We start from the raw sequence: 23,465 nt of genomic DNA, 5'->3' as shown, positions 1-23,465 counted from the left end.
TGAGAGTCCTTGTATGTTGGTCAAATTCCTCTGTTGTAGAACATATTCTTCGGTATCTGTGCGCCTGAGAGTATGGAATGCTTGTTTTGCAGTGTTTCGGGTGGCTACTCTGGAAATGAAGATATTGCTGCCTATCTGCGGGCTTTTTGTATAGTGTAGTCGAAAGGCAGTTGCCGTCTACCGATATCTGAACGTCGAGAAAATTAATGCTAGAGTCGGAGATACTGTGGGTGAACCTGATTGAGGGGTGCAGGGCATTAAACTGAGCTATGAATTCCAACAGGCTTGTCTCATCATGTTCCCATACAAGAAATATGTCGTCCAGGAAACGCTTGTAGAAAAGTGGTTTTTTTGGCTGTTTCTCAAGGAACGGAATTTCTAGTGACGCCATGAATATTCCGGCGTAGTTAGGTGCCATTTTTGTGCCCATCGCAGTACCGCTCATCTGGAGGTAGTGCTCACCATGAAACTCAAAATTGTTCGAATTCAGGACCAGTTCAAGAAGGACGGAAAGAGTTCCATTGTCCAAATCTACCGAAGATTTTGAGCTTTCGAAGGCTGCCACTGTTGCCGCTATGCCGTCGGCGTGCGGGATGTTTGTATACAGGGAGAAAACATCCATAGTCGCTAGAAGACCTCCTGTGGGGATGGTCAAGCTGGAAATCTCCCGAAGGAAATGACTTGTGTCCTTGACGTAAGAAGGAAAACTGGGAGGGATGTCCTTGATGAGAAAGTTGATAAAATTAGATATGTTCTCCGTCACAGCCCCATTGCTGGACACGATTGGACGGCCAGGATGGTTGGCCTTATGTATTTTAGGGAGGAGATAAAACCGGCCGGGAGCTGGATTGCTCGGCAACATTGATTTTAACATTGCCGCACTTATTTGACCGTTCTCAGCGAGTCCAGCAAGAGTGTCCTCTATTACTATCATTAGTTGACTTGTGGGGTCATTCGGAAGTTTCCTGTAGAACTGAGCATCGTTAAGCTGGCGGTGGCCTTCATTTAAATATTCTGATTTGTCCAGGATTACTATAGCTCCACCCTTGTCAGCCGGTTTTATTACTATGTTTTCGTCTTTACGCAACGTTTCCAAAGCCTGTCGTTCCTTGTTCGAAAGATTACTACGGACCGGACGTTGTTTTCCGTACGCCTTGATGATATCCTTCTGCACCGCAGATATATACATATCAAGGTGTCTTTCGCGTTGTTCGCTCGGTGTCCACAACTTATCTGAACAGTGGGTATCGTTTGTTGTCTGTCGCTGGTGTGCTCGTGGAAATACTCCCTAAGGCGGAGGTTTCGTGCGAAATTGTCCAGATCCTGAAAGAGTTGAAACTCATTGAACTTACCAGATGCTGGACAAAAAGTTAAACCTTTGGATAGGAGGCTCAGCTGGGCAGGCGTGAGAACCTTTTGTGAAAAATTCACCACATTTGTGTACCCACACGATGATTCACAGCTCTCAGCTGCGGAACCCGTACCAACAACATTCGGAGAGCTGTGAGCCGTTGTGTCATTCTCTTTAGATGGGACAACGGTCTCACGGCCAACAGCTGCCAACCGAACGTTAGAGCTCAACTTGGACGACTTGGTTCCCGTATATTCGTCTGAAGGAAGCGGAACTTTGTCGCGTGTTAGTTTTTTGCTCTTATCGTTTGGCATTTGGCATTTGGTTGGCGCCCCATTCTATTCATATATATATTTTTTATTATTTTATATTTTTTTCATTTTTTGTGTGTGTTGATATTTTCTTCTTTCAAAGTTCTCTTGCGCTACTAATTTTTCTCCTCTTTTTCCTTTTCGTTTTCTCTCCCAAATTCCTCTCTGCCTTCTCATTACGCACTCGGGCTTCGCTCAATATTTGTTGTCTTTTTCCCCCACGGCTGCCACTTTTTCACGGGAAGCGCACTGCCGGACACGGGTTGAAACGGCCGAGTTCATTTATGGGAAGAAGGGCGCCAGGATGTCTGGTAGAAAAAGCCCGACGGAAGGGCCTACCGAAGAAAAGAAGCAAAGATACGCATACGACACCACTGCAGGTTGCCGCTGCGGCGCGCAACAAGCGTCTCTCGTGCGCGTCCCCAGCAAGCGTCTCAGGATACCTGATACGGGCCGGCGGCGCGGACTCGGCGGCGTCTTGCGGGGGTGTCGTAGAGGGGTGGGGGGGGGGGGGGGGGGGGGGGGGAGTGCGGCCTCCCCGTGCGCCGAGAGCCGTGTTTAAAGCTCCTTTCCCTTTTCTATCGCTGTTCAAATTCGTTGACTTTTCTACTCCTTTACTATTTCCACCTCCCCGTTTTGCTCTGCGTTTTTTCTGTGTTTAATTTAGCCACTGCCCCTGTGAGAGCTGCTGCGCGGTCCATTATACGGCCCCTTGCCCTCACTCTCAAGTTTGCTTTGAGGGCGGAGTTTATACATCCTCGCCCGCTTTGTGTCCTTATATTGACAAGACTGTTTCATTGTAAGCCTGCCCTGACGAAGGGAATACCATTCCCGAAACTGTTGGCACAATAAACCTATAAAACGAACAGTCGCGTTTGTCGTAATACTGCACTTACACTTGTAAACTGGAGCATTGGAACCCCTACAGAATACAATTACTCACCATGGCTGCCAGCAAACCAACGACAGAGCGTCTGATTCGTCATTATCCAAGGCATCCGATCAAATGTGCAATCATCGGCGACTCTCTTACCAAGTACGTACACAACCACTTCACGCCAAGTGACCCAGAGGCCCCCTGCTTCATCTCTTACTGTGGCGCCTCGTATGCCGGCATCCCCTTGCTGTTGCAGTACGTCCCCGCGAGTGTGACCACCCTGATCGTCCACGTTGGGACAGTTGACATCGCAAGAAATGGGTCGTCTTCGTCCCTGGAGAGACTGACACTGCTCGTTGAAGAAATTCGCCAGAAACGACCGGAAATTAAGAAGATAGGCGTCAGCCTTCCTCTTCCCCGGGGCCCAAATCGCCGGCGGAGAGGATCAAATCAACGCTTCATGAAATGGTTCAACGGTCAGGTCTCCAAATTCAAGACCGGAGTTCGTCATCTCTGCAGGCGCAAAGAACTCGGCCCCGGTGTGCGCTACATCGACCACGGATTTACATCGCTGCCTCTGTGGCGCTTCCTTGCTGCGGACGGACTGCACACCAGTTTTGAGGGCGTCGGACTGCTGGCCCAACACTTCAAGGCGGAGCTCAACTATCCACTTCATGGTTGGCAGCCGACCCCGTTCGTGGCACGCAGCAGATGCCCTGGACGCCGCTCTGGAGACGCGGCCGCTTCAACACCACCTCCCAGTATACCGCCGCCGCCACCGCCAGTGCCGGAGCGACGCTACAACACCCGCAAGACCTACGCCATGGCCGCCCAGCAGGCGGTGCCTGAACAGAGCAACTGACTACCTGTTGCAAAAGGTACGGCCCGCGGAGAGCAGACGTGGTCCCAGACGTTCCTGTCAGTGAGGAAAATTATTGATAAGCGCGTGAGATTTGAGCTGCATGCATCTCACCTAACGTCCTACCTGTCGCGGGGTACTACTCCAAAGGGACTTCGTTTGGGCTGTACACTGGCCATGTCCACATTCAGTTTGAGAGAGAAAGAGGAATGGGGTATTATACTATTGGAAGCATCGCTAAAGCTAACAGAAGCTGTGGTCAAGCACAGTAAACGGAAGGTTGCCGAACTTCGAGATGTTGAAGAAACACAGATGCGCCAGCATGCTCTATCTCCTGCCGAACTGTGCGAACTGAAAAACTATGAGATAAAAAGAAGGCAGGAAGTCTCCAACGATAAGAGCAAAAAACTAACACGCGACAAAGTTCCGCTTCCTTCAGACGAATATACGGGAACCAAGTCGTCCAAGTTGAGCTCTAACGTTCGGTTGGCAGCTGTTGGCCGTGAGACCGTTGTCCCATCTAAAGAGAATGACACAACGGCTCACAGCTCTCCGAATGTTGTTGGTACGGGTTCCGCAGCTGAGAGCTGTGAATCATCGTGTGGGTACACAAATGTGGTGAATTTTTCACAAAAGGTTCTCACGCCTGCCCAGCTGAGCCTCCTATCCAAAGGTTTAACTTTTTGTCCAGCATCTGGTAAGTTCAATGAGTTTCAACTCTTTCAGGATCTGGACAATTTCGCACGAAACCTCCGCCTTAGGGAGTATTTCCACGAGCACACCAGCGACAGACAACAAACGATACCCACTGTTCAGATAAGTTGTGGACACCGAGCGAACAACGCGAAAGACACCTTGATATGTATATATCTGCGGTGCAGAAGGATATCATCAAGGCGTACGGAAAACAACGTCCGGTCCGTAGTAATCTTTCGAACAAGGAACGACAGGCTTTGGAAACGTTGCGTAAAGACGAAAACATAGTAATAAAACCGGCTGACAAGGGTGGAGCTATAGTAATCCTGGACAAATCAGAATATTTAAATGAAGGCCACCGCCAGCTTAACGATGCTCAGTTCTACAGGAAACTTCCGAATGACCCCACAAGTCAACTAATGATAGTAATAGAGGACACTCTTGCTGGACTCGCTGAGAACGGTCAAATAAGTGCGGCAATGTTAAAATCAATGTTGCCGAGCAATCCAGCTCCCGGCCGGTTTTATCTCCTCCCTAAAATACATAAGGCCAACCATCCTGGCCGTCCAATCGTGTCCAGCAATGGGGCTGTGACGGAGAACATATCTAATTTTATCAACTTTCTCATCAAGGACATCCCTCCCAGTTTTCCTTCTTACATCAAGGACACAAGTCATTTCCTTCGGGAGATTTCCAGCTTGACCATCCCCACAGGAGGTCTTCTAGCGACTATGGATGTTTGCTCCCTGTATACAAACATCCCGCACGCCGACGGCATAGCGGCAACAGTGGCAGCCTTCGAAAGCTCAAAATCTTCGGTAGATTTGGACAATGGAACTCTTTCCGTCCTTCTTGAACTGGTCCTGAATTCGAACAATTTTGAGTTTCATGGTGAGCACTACCTCCAGATGAGCGGTACTGCGATGGGCACAAAAATGGCACCTAACTACGCCGGAATATTCATGGCGTCACTAGAAATTCCGTTCCTTGAGAAACAGCCAAAAAAACCACTTTTCTACAAGCGTTTCCTGGACGACATATTTCTTGTATGGGAACATGATGAGGCAAGCCTGTTGGAATTCATAGCTCAGTTTAATGCCCTGCACCCCTCAATCAGGTTCACCCACAGTATCTCCGACTCTAGCATTAATTTTCTCGACGTTCAGATATCGGTAGACGGCAACTGCCTTTCGACTACACTATACAAAAAAAGCCCACAGATAGGCAGCAATATCTTCATTTCCAGAGTAGCCACCCGAAACACTGCAAAACAAGCATTCCATACTCTCAGGCGCACAGATACCGAAGAATATGTTCTACAACAGAGGAATTTGACCAACATACAAGGACTCTCAAAGCCGCTCTGTCACGACAGAAATACCCCGGGGAAATAGTCGATGACGCGATTGAACGCGCTCGCAACCTAGAGCGCACATCCATCCTGGCAGAAAACAAGGTCAAAGACGACAGCAAAACAAACTTAATCCTTACATTCTCCGCAACGGCTCCCAGAGTAAGTAACATACTAAGCCGTCATTTTAATATAATCAGACAGAGTAATAAGTTGTCACTAATATTCAAGGAACCGCCCAGAGTGGTGTACCGCCGGGACAAGAACCTGAGAGACTTGCTTGTCAATGCGAAAACAAAGAAGAACTCTACCCAGGGTGGGTGCCACCCATGCGGAAAACCTCGGTGCAAAGTCTGTCCGCACATTTTAGACACCAAACTGGCAAAATCCAAGTTCGACGGCTTTGTGTTTCACATAAGCGAAGACCTCGACAGCGACTCAAGCAATGTGATTTACAAACTTCATTGTGAGGTGTGTGGACAAGAGTATATTGGTCAGACCAAGACATCATTTCGCTTCCGCTTTAATAACCACAAAGCTCACGTGTCATCATTACCCAGCTTACCCCTTTCCAAGCATTTGCGTCTGCCACTCCACAGTTTCGAAAACATCCGCGTCATCCTTCTCCAGTCCGGGTTCCCTAGCACCTATTACAGGGAACAAAGGGAGTCATACCTCATTCACAAGTTTCGCACGTTCTCCCATGGCATGAACGCTACTCCTGGGAGGCTCTCCTGCTTGAGCGAGGCAACGTAGAAAATTTCACCCGTCATAGGATCTGGACAACATTATAAATCAAAATACGCCGGATGTTGTTCATGACAACTTCAACCACGCTCTGAATGGCTGGGAATGTAGCTGTTTATTTTATTGTATATTGTTTATTTTGTCAGTAATCTCCTTTGTTCAACTTACAGCCAGCTTCCATGTTGTATCTGGAATAAACACCTATATTCTAACTCTATCACCTAGCCCACTGGGACCACGCGGCAGCCCCGCGGGCCGCAAACCTTTCACGGTTTCCGCACACATGTATTATTATTATTTTCTTCTTTTTTTTAACTTCCGTGCGATACATTTCTTGAATTCTGTGCTATGTCTTCCGCGCCCTATTCATTCTCATTAACCATTTGGCATTTGGTTGGCGCCCCATTCTATTCATATATATATATATTTTTTATTATTTTTTATTTTTTGTGTGTGTTAATATTTTCTTCTTTCAAAGTTTTCTTGCGCTACTAATTTTTCTCCTCTTTTTCCTTTTCGTTTTCTCTCCCAAATTCCTCTCTGCCTTCTCATTACGCACTCGGGCTTCGCTCAATATTTGTTGTCTTCTTCCTCCACGGCTGCCACTTTTTCACGGGAAGCGCACTGCCGGACACGGGTTGAAACGGCCTAGTTTATTTATGGGAAGAAGGGCGCCAGGATGTCTGGTAGAAAAAGCCCGACGGAAGGGCCTACCGAAGAAAAGAAGCAAAGATACGCATACGACACCACTGCAGGTTGCCGCTGCGGCGCGCAACAAGTGTCTCTCGTGCGCGTCCCCGGCAAGCGTCTCAGGATACCTGATACGGGCCGGCGGCGCGGACTCGGCGGCGTCTTGCGGGGGTGTCGTAGAGAGGGGGGGGGGGGGGGGAGTGCGGCCTCCCCGTGCGCCGAGAGCCGTGTTTAACGCTCCTTTCCCTTTTCTATCGCTGTTCAAATTCGTTGACTTTTCTACTCCTTTACTATTTCCACCTCCCCGTTTTGCTCTGCGTTTTTTCTGTGTTTAATTTAGCCACTGCCCCTGTGAGAGCTGCTGCGCGGTCCATTATACGGCCCCTTGCCCTCACTCTCAAGTTTGCTTTGAGGGCGGAGTTTATACATCCTCGCCCGCTTTGTGTCCTTATATTGACAAGACTGTTTCATTGTAAGCCTGCCCTGACGAAGGGAATACCATTCCCGAAACTGTTGGCACAATAAACCTATAAAACGAACAGTCGCGTTTGTCGTAATACTGCACTTACACTTGTAAACTGGAGCATTGGAACCCCTACAGAATACAATATATATATATATATATATATATATATATATATATATATATATATATATATATATATATATATATATATATATATATATATATATATATATATATATATAGTTCCTGGAGCAAGTAAATTTGCCAACATCCATAAACAGATGTAAGTCACGAGTTGTCTCATTTGAGTTTTAGCGTATTGAAGTTGCTCGCGCATAACGACACCCGTTAATCTTTCCTTGCAGCTGGTTGAATGGCAGCGTCGGGAGAAACTGCTGCTCCGGATAACCATCCCGTTGGCGTCCTTTCTTCATTGGGCACTGGCCTATCTCATCCAGGTAGGTGGGCCCTTCCCAGTGCGTGTCCTCCAGCTTAGGAAGGGGCTTCAGAGAGAACAAAGCCAAGGGCAGGGCTGCCATATCGGTCGCAACTAGGGCGCAGTCCAGTCGATGCTGAGAACGGCTGCACCAGAGCTTGTAGTTGGTTGAGTGCGCAGTACATTGTACTCGGGTACAGCTTTCTTTGGCCGTGCAGTGGGAGCTGCGAGCACGAGACGGCGCCTTCCACTGGTGCGCACTTCCCACGCGTTCACGAGCGAACGACACTTGTGGGAGTTCTTAGCAGCGAGCGTAGTCTGGCAGCGCGCGCTCAGAGCTTCAAGTGCATACCATAGAAAGTTGCTCACAACTCGATCCACTCTACCAATACAGACAGACGGTGGTCAGCAGCTTAACAATGATAAAAAAACCTCTTTATTCATCTTCAACAGCGCGCGAGCAGTTGAGATAGTAGGCTCAGTGTTCATATTAACCACTGAATTTTTAAACTCAGAAAGACAATAAACTGTCCGACATGCGGGTTTCCTTTCGTTTTATAGAAAAACGACCCCTGTTCGCTGCAATATAAGAGGGGGCGCTTTAGAAAAAACAAGGATTACACGTCGTTAAATTGAACATTTATTTTTTTCAGAACTTCCAATATATCTGGGGGGTTAAAAACAATATTAGCAATTAACGTTATTATCCGCATAGCGAACACACTTTTTTTCCCAAAGCAAGTGTGCTGATTACCGCGCATTGATCACGCTGAGGACGGCGTCATACTTCTCGTCCATTGTTCTCCGATGTGGGTACTGGCAAATACCGATGCGTCCATCAGACCGAGAGAAAACCGCTTTCGTGACTCCGGACAGCCTATTCGATCTCAGTGTAATGCCGTTCGGCTTATGTAATGCAGCTGAGACGTTCGAGCGTGTCATGGATTGTCTTCCATTGATTAAAATGGAATATATGCATGTCCTATCTGGATGACGTCGTTATCTTTGGCAAGACCTCTTATGAGCACAATGAACGACTCGGTATCGTTGCCAACAACATCAGCAAGACGGACCCCTCTTGAATTCCAAGAAGTGCCTCTTCCGAGAGGGGCCAAATCACGTTCTTGGATTCCTCGTGAATAAAGAGGGAGAAGTGTTAATTGTTGGGCTAGTTGCTACTGCAGTTGTGACATACTCCTATAATGACAGCGCAACGGCTTCAGGCCAAGAGAGACACACAGAAGGAACCGCGCAGAGGACGAACACCACGCTGAATCTCAAATGTTTATTCAGGGGCAACATACACAGCTTTTATATGCGCTCAGACCTGTAAAGGCGCAAATCATACCGGTACACACACGCGCGCTGCAACTTTAGCGCAAAACCCGCGAAAGAAATATTTTTTTCGCTTTATACAATCCATTCGAGGTATCGCCGACACAACGTGGCCTAGCAATCTTGATATAGTATGCTCCTATTATTTGCAACCTTCTTAACCATGAGGGCGTGTAACCCTACCGACAGAATAGAATTAACAGAGCTATAAAAATTAATAAATAAGCGCAATGTAGCCGACATAAGGAAGTTTAATATGGAGAGAATCGACCATGCTCTAATGAACGGAGGTAGCCTAAAACCAGTGAAGAGAGCGCTAGGCATAGGTAAAAACCAGATATATGCATTAAGAGACAAGAAGGACAATGTCATTAGCAATATGAATAAGATAGTTAACGTAGCCGAAGAATTCTGCCCAGACCTGTACAGTAGCGAATGTAATCAGAGCGTTAATGAGAAAGACAGCAGTGCACAGCAATGCGTCATCCCGCCAGTAACGAAAGATGAAGTAAAGAAAACCTTAGGGGCAACGAAAAGAGGAAAAACAGCTAGGCATGATCAGGTAACAGTAGATCTGTTGAAGGATGGAGGGGACATCGTGCGAGAAAAACTAGCCACCCTGTATACGCAATGCCTTATGACCTCAACCGTACCAGAAGCTTGGAAGAATGCAAACATTATATTGATTCATAAGAAGGGAGACGCCAAGGACTTGAAAAATTACAGGCCGATCAGCGTACTATCCGTTGCATACAAAGCATTTACGAAGGTAATCGCTAATAGAGACAGTGCAACCTTAGACTTTAATCAACCAAATGATCAGGCAGGCTTTCGTAAAGGATATAAAACAATAGATCATATTCACACTATAAATCAGGTGATAGAAAAATGCGCAGAACATAACCAACTTCTATATATAGCTTTCATTGATTACGAGAAAGCATTCGACTCAGTTCAAACCTCAGCAGTCATAAAGGCATCGCGTAATCAGGGGGCAGAAGAGCCTTATGTCAAAATACTGGAAGATATACATAGCAACTGCACAGCTACTATAGTCCTCCATAAAGTCAGCAATAAAATTCCAATAAGAAAGGGCTTCAGGCAAGGAGACACGATCTCGCCAATTCTATTCACCGCCTGTTTACAGGAGCTTTTCCGAGGCCTGAATTGGGAACAGTTGGGAATAAGAGGAAATGGAGAATACCTAAACAATCTGCTATTCGCAAATGACATTGTCTTGCTGAGTCACTCAGGAGGTGAACTGCAGATCATGATCAATCAGTTAGAGAGGCAGAGCACAATGGTGGGCCTAAATATTAACATGCAGAAAACCAAGGTAATGTTGAACAGTCTAGCAAGGGAACAGCAGCTCACAATTGGCAGCGGGAGCCTGGAAGTTGTGAAGGAATACGTCTACTTAAGGCAAGTAGCGACAGCTGATCCCGATCATGAGAGGGAGATAACTAGAAGGATAAGAATGGGTTGGAGCGCATATGGCAGGTTCTCGCAGGTCATGCGTGGCAGTTTACCAATTTCCCTCAAGAGAAAAGTGTACAACAGCTGTATCTTACCGGTACTCACCTCTACGGGGCAGAAACGTGGGGGCTAACGAAAAGCGTTCAGCTGAAGTTAACGACAACGCAGCGAGCCATGGAAAGAAAAATATGGGTAACGGTAAGAGACCGGAAGCGGGCGGAGTGGGTGAGGAAACAAACGCGGGTTAATGACATCCTAGTCGAAATCAAGAGGAAGAAATGGGCTTGGGCAGGGCATGTAATGCGATGGCAAGATAACCGGTCGTCCTTAAGGGTAACGGAGTGGATTCCAAGAGAAAGTAAGCGTAGCAGGGGGCGGCAGAAAGTTAGGTGGGCGGATGAGATTAAGAAGTTGGCAGGCAAAGGGTGGATGCAGCTGGGAAAGGGCAGGGTTAATTGGAGAGACATGGGAAAGGCCTTTGCCTTTGGAAGAGGGCAGACACACAAGGCGCGTGCATTGCCGCAGCATTAGCGCCTCTTAGAAGGAAGGCGGAAATCAATGGTAACTATATTAACGAACTCGAAAATGCGGTGGTATACTGAGCGTTCTGAGCATGTTTTGTCGATAGCGAGACACAAATGAATCCCCGAGGCAACTAAAGTTCAAAGCACACGGGCTATTTGCTGTGGAAACGCGCCTACAGCTGCCTCAGATGTAACGGCATAATGGTAGCGCCGCCTCCGCGGGCTCTCCAGCATCAAGGCAACGGTCTGTGCATTCCGAAATGCCCGCTCGCTAGAAAGAGCCCAACCATCCAACCATAACCATCATTCGCGCGAGACTGATGCAGGGTTGCGCTGGTTGAGGGCGTGCGCCTGCGCGTGGGGCTTTTGTTCAGCTAGGCGGCGCTGACACGCATTTCTTTCTGAGTCACTGGAAGCTGTGATGCGAAGGCAAGACGACCGCTGGTCTTTAAGGGTAACGGAGTGGATTCCGAGAGAAGGCAAGCGCAGCAGGGGGCGGCAGAAGGTTAGCTGGGCGGATGAGATTAAGAAGTTCGCAGGCATGGGGTGGGCGCAGCTGGCACAGTAGAGAGTGACTTGGAGAGACATGGGAGATGTCTTTGCCCTGCAGTGGCTGTAGTCAGGCTGATGGTGGTGATGATGATGGAAGTTTTCATACAGGGACTCTCCTCTCTTGTGTGTCATACTCCGTTTACTTCTTTCTGCGCCTGTGTACAGGACTTCCTGATAGCAGATTCCAGGCAGAGGTTAGGAATGGCCCTTTTTCCTAATTTCGAGTGTGAAAGATTAATGGGCAGAAGTTCCTTATGTGCTAGCCAACGCACTCATCCAAGAACAGGATAGTTATATCTAAGAATTTTAGGGAAACTTAAACCGGGAGCTCATAAGTAAAAGTGAGCCCAGTACTATGTTGTTCAAAAGCTTTCAGTGCACTCAATTCTATCCTCATCCGAAATGGCGCAAGTTTTGTTTGAAACAATTAAAAAGTCGTCCATCTATCGGAGCACTTTCCGAATACTATCATTCTGAGAATGTTCAAGTCGACCTTTTAAAGGGCGATCAATACATGCTAAACAGATAATACACAACACCGGGGCGACACAAGAACCAATATATATGCCCTTCTGTTGGAGATAAAACGTATTGTCAAAAACAAGAAAATACTACAAAGGTTACTACCACAAAAAATACTACAACTAAAAGCGCTAAGATATCTTCGACAGTCATCCCCACAGCATTATGGAAAGAAATGGTACAGTCGTGAGTAAAAAATTGGCAGTGGCTTAGTTCGGCTATACCAGGATAAACGTAGCGAGAGGTACGTTTCCCTGGCTTTGTTTTTCGGAAACTCGAATGGTGTGATCAGTCACACGACGGGCCTTCACATCCTATTCTGTTAGTTCCCGTTGACTGACATCTTCCATAAGCTCCATCTAGGCGGCTATGCGCCGCCTATTACGCTCGGCAGTGTGACATATCCGTTTGGCAAGGCGGCGCTGTCTCTGCTCGGGCGTCCCCGCTGCTCTCTTTGCCTTCTGACGCTCACTCTCCGTTTGTTGAGTAGCCAACTGCCAGGCGACAACCTCAGGATCGGAAGAGTTTTTGTTCTCTTGTCCATACCGCCGCTTAGCAGCGGCGGGACTCTCCTTCTCTGCATGCATGTCAAACGTTGTGATACCGACGCCCATTACATCTCCGCCTTTGGCACTCAATGCTGCGCATGCGACGCGCGGTTCGGGTGATAGAGCGGCTTGCGGCGGGGCGGCGACGAACAACGCGGCGCAGCTGTGGGGCCTCTTTGGTTACCATGGCCACGCTCGCCGCGCTCGGCTGCGACGGTGGAGCGGGCGCGCGGCCGCGCCGAAGTGTACGCCGCAACTTGCTCCTCTCCGGTTGTCATGGTAACAGCGCATGCGCACAACTGTCCTCTCCCATGCACTGCGAAATGCTCGACTGGTAGCCAAGTGTGGCTCTCGCTACAAAATATTCGCACAATAACGTCATCGGAGCGGCGAAAATTGCATCACGCGGCTAGAGCGACTCCACACTTTGCGAACTCACCTTGCATTTTTGTTACAAGCGCGTTCGTAAGCACAGCGCAGAGCGTTGCTATCTGCCGCTCCTGAGCGACGTCACTAGTGCTAATCTTTTTTACTCGCGACTGTACAGCTACCATTAATGCAGGCTTTGACTGCGGCAAACAATTCCCGATGTGCAACGGAGTAAAAGGGGCCTTCCACGTCGATAAAAAGTCGTAACCTACATCTTGATTGTCTTGAGGAGTTGAAAAACTTGTGTCGAACTTTTAGTGAGAAAAGGGCCCCTAATTTTTTGGGTAATTCAAAGCTTTTTTTTCAGGAATCTGCTGACACAATTCTGCCACGTGCCACTTTTACTCACAACTGCAGGAAACGCAATGTCAGGTTTATGTGTCTTGCAGCCCACCACCTACGCTATTTGTGATCTCTCTGGCAAACCATTGTATAATTAGGGTCTTACAGAAATCTGTGATTTTACTATTAATCGTATTGTCGCGTTTCTTCACAGCCACAATGTTCTTCCTCACTGCTTGTGGAGTTCGCTGACCTTTCCGCGAACTCGTTGATCTTGTGTCCGCAAGGAAGGCCGCTCCAGTGGGGGTCGGAAGTCCCCAACAAAGGAGCCCGTCCCGTCCCTGCCTCCCCTTCGTGCAGCGGACGTCCTCGTTTACGCCGCGCCGTCACGGGGATGACCCGCCGGGAAAAACGCTAACGATGTACAGCTGTCGACATGTGGTTGTTAAGGGGCTGACGAGGTTTCGGGGGCGCACGAGATACGGCTGAGTATTAGCCGAGTGACCGGAAACCCACTATTCCCGTAACGACTGCGTTCGTCTCTTGCGGTGTGTTCTGTAAACTCTCTAGGGATCGTTTTGTCGCGTGTGCGAAAGAGATAGGAAAGTGGTAACGGCTGGGCCGTGGGTGCCGTGGGAGAGGGTGGTCGCGTTTGTGCTGTTTGTCTATTTGATTGCAACCTCTCCTTTCCCAAATGTTTAATCAGCACTCTTTCCCCAATCTGTGATTAGTTGGCAGAAACCTTATTTTCCTTTCCCTGACCACTGATTGGTGAGGTGTGTCGCTTGTAATCTTATTGGTGGCTGTCCCCGCTAAGGGCGGAGACAGGGGGTTGAAAAACAAGCGCGCTGGGGTGAACGGGGGCTGAATTCGTCTGATCCACGATTTAGTCATGTAAATAGTTTTCTCCTTGCTTTGTTTCTTCTCGTTTTTTTTACCTATGTTGTAAATAAATAGTTAACCTTCTCCTTTCCTTGAGTAATGTGAATGCTTGCGAGTAGAACCACCGGGTCATCAAGAAACCCCGATTTCATCAAGTAGTGTCCTCTCATCGCCACCGGAAGGGGAAACGCAACTGGCGTAGTCGACACAGGATCTCAACTGGCGCAGTCGACACAGGATCGCAACTTCTTTCTACTCAAGGCATTGGACGGAAGGTGAGAAGAACAAGTCGGTGGACAAGCTGTTGTCCTAAAGGAGAAAACGTGAAGCTACGTCGCAAGACTGACGTCGAAAGCTTCAGGATCACGGGTCGAGTTCGAGAGGACGTCGGAGGTTCAAGTCAGCTAGGAGCTGAAGGAGCCGGGCAACAACAAGCCATCGAGGGTTCGAGTCAGCGAGCTGCTGAAAAGAACCAGGCGTCCACATCGAACGGGTTCGAGTCAGCGAGCTGCTGAAAAGTAACCAGGCGACCAAGTCAAGCCAGTCAAACGAGCAGAAGTCAGCGAGCTGCTGAGAGATCCAGAGCTCAAGTCGTCCGCATCGAGGAGCCTGTCGTCATCACTGAGGACGACGAGATCACCGGGGCAGAGAGCAACCAGTAAGGTAGGAGACCTTTCTGCTTTCTCCGAATTCACCATGTCGGTGTAGTGTTTAGTGCTAGAAACGATAGCACAGAAAACGGAGATGGCTGCCGTACGGTATGATCAGGAGGGCAGGATGCGACGTGTTGAGCAGCAGGAGGCTGAACAGCTGAGTGAAATTGAAAATTTGAAACTCCAAATTGAACTAGAAAAGAAAAAACTTGCACAGATGCAATTGAAGTTAAGGCAGGGGACGAAAGTTGATAGCGAAGTCTTATTCGCAGCAGTTCAATGTTATACCTGCATGAAATTTGGACACTCGATGATTGACTGCCCGAATTCAAAGCAAAAACAAGATGTTCCCGCGGTGAGGGCAGATGTGTGCAAACTAGTAGCTCAGGTAAAGATACTGGCGCCTGATAAGCTACATTCCCAGTCGGAGATGACTGTTAATAAGGTCAGTCAACCAGATGGGATGGATGATCCGGCATGCGGAGACTTGCATACCGAAGGTCAGAGTACTGAAACCTGTGTGGATTCAGGGACTGAAATAAAATTAACAGGAGACCAAATTCAGTTACGTTCTAGGGGTGAGTGCTCTGAAGAAACGAAACAGGAAGATGCGGTTCTCCAGGTAGCGGACGCTGATCTGTCGTGTGTGCCGATGACTACAGCTTTGAAAGCTGAAGCGGTCAGACAGCAGGGCCTAACCTTGTGTGTCGCACCAGAAGAGATAGGCATAGGAGCCTTAGCCACTCCTGTGACGAACATGTTGTCAGAGCAACCCAATATAGACCAGACCCAGGAGACACATGAGTGTATTGCTCGCGAACAAGAGCCCAGCATCGTACCCCAGCCAGTGTGCGCTAACTCCGACGCAGCATTAAGGGTCGAGGACGGGGAGAAGGCGGATCTGATAGTGAGAACGCTCTTCGCTGTGGATAGTAATCCAGCTGCCAAAGATGAGTTGTCTTGCCAGTCGGTGCTGACACTGTGCGCGCTGACAGATCTAGCTGAAGGTGTAGGGCAGCTAGTAACATCGGAAACACACTCGGTACTAGAGCAGCCAGAAAGGAACCAGCCAGATGAAGAACATCAGAGCTCAGATTTCGATGAGCGTTTCAGAATCTCGCACGAATCTGTTCGAGACAGACTCGAGGCTTCAGTGGAGCTTCAGGCAAATCCGGAAGCTACAAATGTTTCTGCATCAGATTGGGAGCTGACAGAGGCAGCTGCAAAGAGTTTCGCAGCACATAGGAAACTGGTGGATGCGGGCAATGCCTCCATTCCTGTAGGTTTCCACATGGAGCAACCTGCCCCATTAGCAGAAGTGTGGAAACAAGGCGGCGAAGGTGATCGTAAAACGATAACGAATGAGTGCATGCTTTTCTTTGAGGAGAACGCCGGCTGTCAACGCTGGAAACAGCTAGCACTGCCGGAAACTGCATGTCAAAGTGTAGGTCAAGTTGCCGATGACAGGCCCAACCCTATTCTAAAATTCAAAGTAAGGGCGAATGCAGACGCAATACCAACAGCAGCCTTCGTGGCCCGTGGGGAGTCTGTAAGCTCTATTAATTTTGAGAAAAGCGACAAGGGAGATCCGATAGCGGCGGTAGCCTTCACAACCGGCGCCGTGCCGGATAAATTGGAATTTTGGTCCAATCTTATGGACAAAGCTAAAAGGAAACATCTTCTTTTTCGAGATGTAGGTGGCTAGAACTCATTCTGCCAGTTTGGTGCACCGATCTGACATGGTGGTTCTGGAACGTGCAGATTGGTGTCCTAACCTTGTGTGCACGGAACGAAATGAGGCTGTGTATGTGTGCGCGCAGTGCTGCTTGGAACCTTGTGGCCGGACTTTAATGTCACACTGACAGCAAGTGTCCGCGTGACATTCTTGGTTGGGAGGTGTGGAGTTCGCTGACCTTTCCGCGAACTCGTTGATCTTGTGTCCGCAAGGAAGGCCGCTCCAGTGGGGGTCGGAAGTCCCCAACAAAGGAGCCCGTCCCGTCCCTGCCTCCCCTTCGTGCAGCGGACGTCCTCGTTTACGCCGCGCCGTCACGGGGATGACCCGCCGGGAAAAACGCTAACGATGTACAGCTGTCGACATGTGGTTGTTAAGGGGCTGACGAGGTTTCGGGGGCGCACAAGATACGGCTGAGTATTAGCCGAGTGACCGGAAACCCACTATTCCCGTAACGACTGCGTTCGCCTCTTGCGGTGTGTTCTGTAAACTCTCTAGGGATCGTTTTGTCGCGTGTGCGAAAGAGATAGGAAAGTGGTAACGGCTGGGCCGTGGGTGCCGTGGGAGAGGGTGGTCGCGTTTGTGCTGTTTGTCTATTTGATTGCAACCTCTCCTTTCCCAAATGTTTAATCAGCACTCTTTCCCCAATCTGTGATTAGTTGGCAGAAACCTTATTTTCCTTTCCCTGACCACTGATTGGTGAGGTGTGTCGCTTGTAATCTTATTGGTGGCTGTCCCCGCTAAGGGCGGAGACAGGGGGTTGAAAAACAAGCGCGCTGGGGTGAACGGGGGCTGAATTCGTCTGATCCACGATTTAGTCATGTAAATAGTTTTCTCCTTGCTTTGTTTCTTCTCATTTTTTTTACCTATGTTGTAAATAAATAGTTAACCTTCTCCTTTCCTTGAGTAATGTGAATGCTTGCGAGTAGAACCACCGGGTCATCAAGAAACCCCGATTTCATCATCGAGTAGTTTCCTCTCATCGCCACCGGAAGGGGAAACTCAACTCTGCTTGCATCACTTATTCGTTAAACAAATGTTTAGTCCAGGCCACCAAGCCTTGGTTTTTCTAGTAAGGAAATGGCGCAGTAATTGTCTCACATCTCGCTGACCGTAAGAGAAGGGAGGAAGGTGGGAGCGAAAGAAGAAAGAGAGAAAGAGGTGATGTAAGGAAGGGCTTCGGAATACCTTCGGTCAGCTGGGGATCTTTATCGTGCACTGACATAGCACAGCACACGGGCGCCTTTTGCGTTTCGACTCCATCGAAACGCGGCCGCCGACACAGAGTTTCAACCCGGGAACTCCGGGTCAGTAGCCGAGCACCGTAACCCCTCAGCCACGGCGGCGGGTTTCAAATCACATCAGTCGTAAAAAAAAATCGCTACAAACGAAGGCATTCCGGCGATGTCTTTGTTTCCTATCGCCAACAATGGCTGCCAAGCCCTATTTTTCGCCACTGCCCCCAACATTACTGTCCGCAGATGTTGATGTTGAAATAAGATTGGATTCGATTGGATGATTAGTTTACACTATTATCTTGATACTTAAATAAACTTGGAAAACCTTGCACATCCAAAGGTGATTCCAAGCCCCACTTCGATCTGGGCGTTTCCTGCTTCGACTTCTGTGGGCGCAAGTAATGCATATGCCATCAGTCACCACTCCAAGTGAAGTCTATTCTATTTATGGATACTGTAAGCCTTATTCACAGGCTCAAACAGGAAAGAGCACGCAAGAGAACTTGGGTCATTTTAGCGCCAACTTTTCGTGACAAGAGACAAGGATACACAGCATAGACAACAACAAGAATAAAAATACGTCAGTATGTGTAGTAAGCGCGCACAGATAGTTTGTAAGCCAACGAAAAGAATATTTACCCTCACGATATCATGGTTTGTATCAGTAAATCCAGGCACAACAATGGCACGTCACTCAGTCAAAGGCCGACAATACACTTCCAGCCATGGCGCAGGCGCCTCAGCAGATTGGGCTTGTACAATGTCACTTGGCAAACCATTCAACAGTCCTACAGAAAAGGGAGAAAATGAGTACTTGTGAGTGTTACATAGCGATAGAAACGGTCGCGCACTTTTCCCTTAATTCGTTCTATTCGGGTTGTGGTTTGGTGGTTTTACGTAGTCATTTTTTGTTAATATTGATTTCGCCATGATGAAGCTGAAAAAAAAAATCTTCAAATACGCCAACTTTCACCCAGTAGCCAAGATAGGCAAACTGGCTTAAATGCGGAGGGTTGTATGATTGTCATATCTGGAATATTTGGAATACACAAATAGGAGCGTCATATTGTTTACCTTTTTCAATGCATCACTCAGGCATTGTGGTTGGGATTTAAAACTATGCATGTATACTCTCATATTGGCCTTTCAAGTGATTTTACGCAGTTAAATTCACATCTGAACGAGATCTCACCAACTTTTTTCACACCGAGCCTTGATGTTTGAACGCTTTATTTGAAATATGAGGGTACCATTGTAATGACTATTGTGATACCTAGGTATTAACACTGTCGACCCAGTTTACATCACTATACCGTTTAACAGATAAAGGAAATCAAGTGGTACTTTTTTATCAGTGACGGTGGTACATGTCTTATTGTCATTGATTTACACAGACCATCTATTGCATCAAGTAAAAATTGGACGACGCTTAAGCTTCACCTTTAAGAGTGGAACGCGTGTTGCATCGCTGCCAGGGAGTCCACGGAACGCCATCGTCTTGCCCCTTCGGACAAATCGCTCGGAGTCTCTAGGAGGGTTCTGAAAACAACACAGACGCTGTTCCACACTACCACTCCTAGACGGCCGCGGTTCTTTATTCACACCGGGTCGGAAACTAACGATACTACTCCGACGCAGAAAGGTCACCTACGCACGCGCCATCTGCCGGACCAGCGCCGTGCGTGTTGAAGGGGGTTTGAGGTGGGCCCCACCCGATGACGCTACGACTGCACGCCAAGCACGGAGGAAAATTACCGGAAACGCGTGGTACTCAGGAGACCAAGCTGCAGGGCTAGTTGGTGAGTGTGAGCTAGTTGGTGAGCTGCCTTCTTCAAAAGCATGGTAATCGCTTAATTCCAACATCTGTAGTTTACATGCTCACAACTGCTCGTGTACGCCTCAGACCAAGCTGCAGGGCTTGTTGGTGAGTGTGAGCTAGTTGGTGAGCTGCCTTCTTCAAAAGCATGGTAATCGCTTAATTCCAACATCTGTAGTTTACATGGTCACAACTGCTCATCTACGCCTCAGTACAGATCTCGAAAATAAGCTTCTAAGATACCCCTGCATTCACTGGACGCCCCTATATTGATGTTCAAACGTCGAGCCGTCGTGGCAGAGTGCAAGTGCCCCTCCTCCGAACGCCAAAAGCCCTAATTCGATGTTCTCCCTAAGCCCCGATTTTTTTTATTCATTGTGTGTGCGTCGATTTTTACACAGCCCTTGAATATTTACGACGCACGGTGCGCACAACTACTTCGACGCCGACGGCTTTTCGACCGAACGAGCTGTATACACTGCCGCGTAACCATAATATCGAGTGATCTACTGAGCTATATCTGGAGATCAGTGACTGTAGGCTTCTGTCATGTATGTCATAACGGGCACCTCTTTCTGCTGAATAGCTGATAAACTGGGTGCCATTAGAGAGGTAAGCTTAAATCAAAGAAACAGTTTTAAAACTGATACCGTAATTTTTAAGTTTTTCTGTTAACAATTGCTGCAAGATGCGGTCGAACCCCTTAGCGATGTCTATAAATATTGCATCAGCTCGAAGTCCACGCTTAGGTATTGTCCCTATGTAATGCGCAATTTCTGCTAATTGTGTCACAGTAGAGAGCCCTCCTATGAATTGGGGCAGTATCGAGTATAACAAGTCATGTTTTTCAAGACAATTAAACGTTCCGTTATTTTACAGCTTGTGCTTGTTGTGAAAATTGGCATATATGTCTCAAGCAACTGCTTGTTTCCACCTTTTTGATTCGGCCGGATTTGTGCGCAAAACCAATCTGTAGGAAGCTCACCCGTTTCCAGAGAGAGATTGAAGATTCTGCGCAAAAAAGGGGATAACTGAGCCGCATTGCGTTTGCGAGGCATATTAACTGCTGTCTGGGACACGCTCTCAATGGAACCAGCGCAAAAAGAACAACGGACAAGAAACAAGGAGGCCGACACGGTCAGAAGCGCTCAACTCTCAACTTTATTTCGGAAGAATTATTGCCACCTATTTATACAGTACCCTGTCAGAGGCAATGACGCACAACCAGAGCAAAACAATCGTTTGATCAAACAATGATTCAGCAATTAAATGGAGGGGCAGTGGCAACAAGCAAGCAAAAGCCAACACAGCTCTTTACTAAAAATATCAAGAAAAAATTTGAAGATGAATGGCCAACAGGGAACACACCATAAACAAGCAGAGATAAAAACATGGTCATGAAGATAAAAACGATAAAGGGCAAAAAAAAAATATACGAATTAAAAGGCCAAAAAGTAACACGGCAAAAAGATAAAACTAAGCTGTACATGCAGATTAACTATAAGATGTGGTCAAGTATGATGAAAGTGCTAAAAAATCCAGTAGACATGGTGGGAAAGTTGCAAACCTAATGCTTTGAATTTCATATCAGATAGGCAATTTCTTTTTCTGATAGACAAAACAGAAGGCTTGCTAATGCAGTTGTCATTTAATGATCTTATGTTGACTGCTTCAGTGATCTCATGGGGCATCTTGTTTCTGTTCCTCGCTATTGCTAGTTTTTTTCAAATTGGGGCAAACAGCCTGTTTCCACAGCTTCACAATCCCGACAATGAATACCAATGTGGCGGCACTTTTGAACACTTACGTTCCAGTCATGCTATTTCAGTCTTTCATTTAGACAGCGTCCAGTCTGACCTATATATTGCGCACCACAAGAAAATGGAATAGGATAACCAACTGAATCGTGGACGGCACGAAACTCTGTTGGTGCTGAATGCTGCATTTACTTGTCTTTTTACGTGGTTCATTCGGAGCCGTTTGCAAAGCGGAGAAAGTTTCTGAGGAGCACTAAAGAAGACCTCAACACCAACTCGTTTTTCAATTTTTTTCATATTGTGCGAAATGCGATGCAAGTAGGGCATAACGACTACCTTCTTACAGGTGGTCTGTGCGGCTGTTTTTATTTTATGAACATTGTTTCAGCAACTGAGGCCAAGAGCTTGGTTGGGTAACCTGTCTTTTCCGATCTTATTTTTTTGCGTTAAAAAGCTTGTTTCCATTTCGTGATCATAAGATTCCATTAGCGCGTTTCTAAAAATTCCTTGAATCCCATTTATTTTTACTAACTTGCAGTGAGCTATGTCGAACTGAAGAATTGGTTTTATGCCCCTTGGCTCATAAGACCAGCAAAGGTGATCCGTCTTGAAACGAATGCCCAATTCCAAAAATCTTAAAAACCCATTTTCTGGCAGTTCATGCGTCTAGGTTAATTAATGGTGATAAACATTCTGAGAAAATGGCCAAAGCCTTTGCGAATTCAACTTGAAAGATACCTTGGTTGTAGTCAAGAAGTACAAGATAGTCGTCAACAAAGCGAAAAAGTTTTTTTCACATTTGTGCCTTGAACACGACTGTTCACTATTTCGTCTAGTTTAGCCATACAGAAGTCATTTAATAACGGGGAAATGACAGAACCAATGCAGATACCTTGTTTTTGGAGGAAAATATTATTGTCCTATGTTGCAAAAGTTGATTTTAGACAAGCCGTTAAAAGTTCCAGGAAACCTTCTACTGGAATGCTGCTGTCATTTTGAACAGATATAGGACCAAATTTTTCGATGCTTTCGTTGATACACTTCAGTAGGTGGCCATGAGGAATGGAAAAAAAATAAGTCTTTTACGTCGACTGAAAATCCTAAAATCTGTTTATTGTGCTGAAGCTTTAAAAAATCAACGACTTGTCCGTCATGCTTGACTAAAAGTGAATCATCCAGAACCAATTTCTTTAGCTGACGCTGCAAAAAGGTGCCAACACATTTTTGCCAATTACCGGTGTCAGAAACTTTGACCCTTTTTGGCTTTGGAAATCGAATCTGAACGATGCCTGTCAAAGGAAGCGTTGATTGCCTCAGATGCTTTACAGTGGTAAACATATCAATCTAGAGCACAGAATCCTCCTTCTTTATCGGCAGCCAGTAACACTAAGTTCTTTTCTTTCGAAAAGTCTACAGTTCTTTGTGGCAACAGGTTCTGCCCCAACTTCGACCAATTTTCCAAGAAAAAACCGGCCTCAAAGAAACCAGTTCATCACGATGAAGGTGTTTCTCTACCTGAGGATGTTCATCACTTACTTAGCCGAGGACCGAAGTTTGCCATCGAACCAAGACTATCCGCTGCGGAACTGTTGGCTGAAGTCAGGAGTGTTTCCCGGCTTGCGCCAGAAGGTGATGTGCATCGGTGCATATCTGAAGGAGTGGACATGCTGGCAAGGTGTGAAGGTAAATGCATAAAGCTTCCTTTACATAGAACTGTAGTCTTTTTGAAAGAAAAGAACTTAGTGTTACTGGCTGCCGATAATGGAGGAGGATTTTGTGTTCTAACTAGACATGTTTACCACTGTAAAGCATCTGAGGAAATCAACGCTTCCTTTGACAGGCATCGTTTAGATTCGATTTCCAAAGCCAAAAAGGGTCATATTTTCTGAACAGGTACTTGGCAAAAATGTTATGGCACCTTTTTGCAGCCTCAGC

At 47.2% G+C, this 23,465-nt stretch overlaps 2 protein-coding genes across 15 annotated transcripts in view; both read left to right on the top strand.

Annotated features, from left to right (window-relative positions):
* LOC144122196 (polyamine-transporting ATPase 13A3-like) overlaps window positions 1-23,465 on the top strand; it is a 738,347-nt gene that overhangs the window by 648,118 nt on the left and 66,764 nt on the right. For 11 of the 14 annotated variants that reach the window (XR_013312846.1, XR_013312843.1, XR_013312844.1 and 8 more), the window contains one exon: window positions 7,714-7,806. Coding sequence is in view for 6 of the 14 variants with exons in the window: in XM_077655777.1 (XP_077511903.1) it covers window positions 7,714-7,806 (93 nt within the window). In the remaining 8 variants the exon portion in view is untranslated. Of the gene's footprint in view, window positions 1-7,713; window positions 7,807-19,595; window positions 19,757-23,465 lie in introns of those variants that run through there. The other 3 variants (XR_013312839.1, XR_013312845.1, XR_013312842.1) reach the window with 3 other exon arrangements.
* Window positions 2,641-3,411, top strand: LOC144119478 (uncharacterized). Its single transcript, XM_077652077.1, has 2 exons — window positions 2,641-2,698; window positions 2,796-3,411. Exons 1-2 carry the CDS (start codon window positions 2,669-2,671, stop codon window positions 3,399-3,401), a joined length of 636 nt encoding a protein of 211 aa, XP_077508203.1. The 5' UTR covers window positions 2,641-2,668; the 3' UTR covers window positions 3,402-3,411.

Source organism: Amblyomma americanum, chromosome 2 (genome assembly GCF_052857255.1).
Source record: "Amblyomma americanum isolate KBUSLIRL-KWMA chromosome 2, ASM5285725v1, whole genome shotgun sequence".
In the NCBI taxonomy this organism is placed as follows: domain Eukaryota; kingdom Metazoa; phylum Arthropoda; class Arachnida; order Ixodida; family Ixodidae; genus Amblyomma; species Amblyomma americanum.
Note: the sequence above shows the minus strand (reverse complement) of the source record. Positions and strands in the feature narration are given on the sequence as shown.

Excerpts from the sequence above, each read along its gene's own strand:
- LOC144119478 (XM_077652077.1), top strand. The coding sequence starts at position 2,669 with ATGTGCAATCATCGGCGACTCTCTTACCAA. Across the intron at positions 2,699-2,795 it reads ATCGGCGACTCTCTTACCAA|TACGTCCCCGCGAGTGTGAC; the intron begins GTACGTACACAA and ends TTGCTGTTGCAG.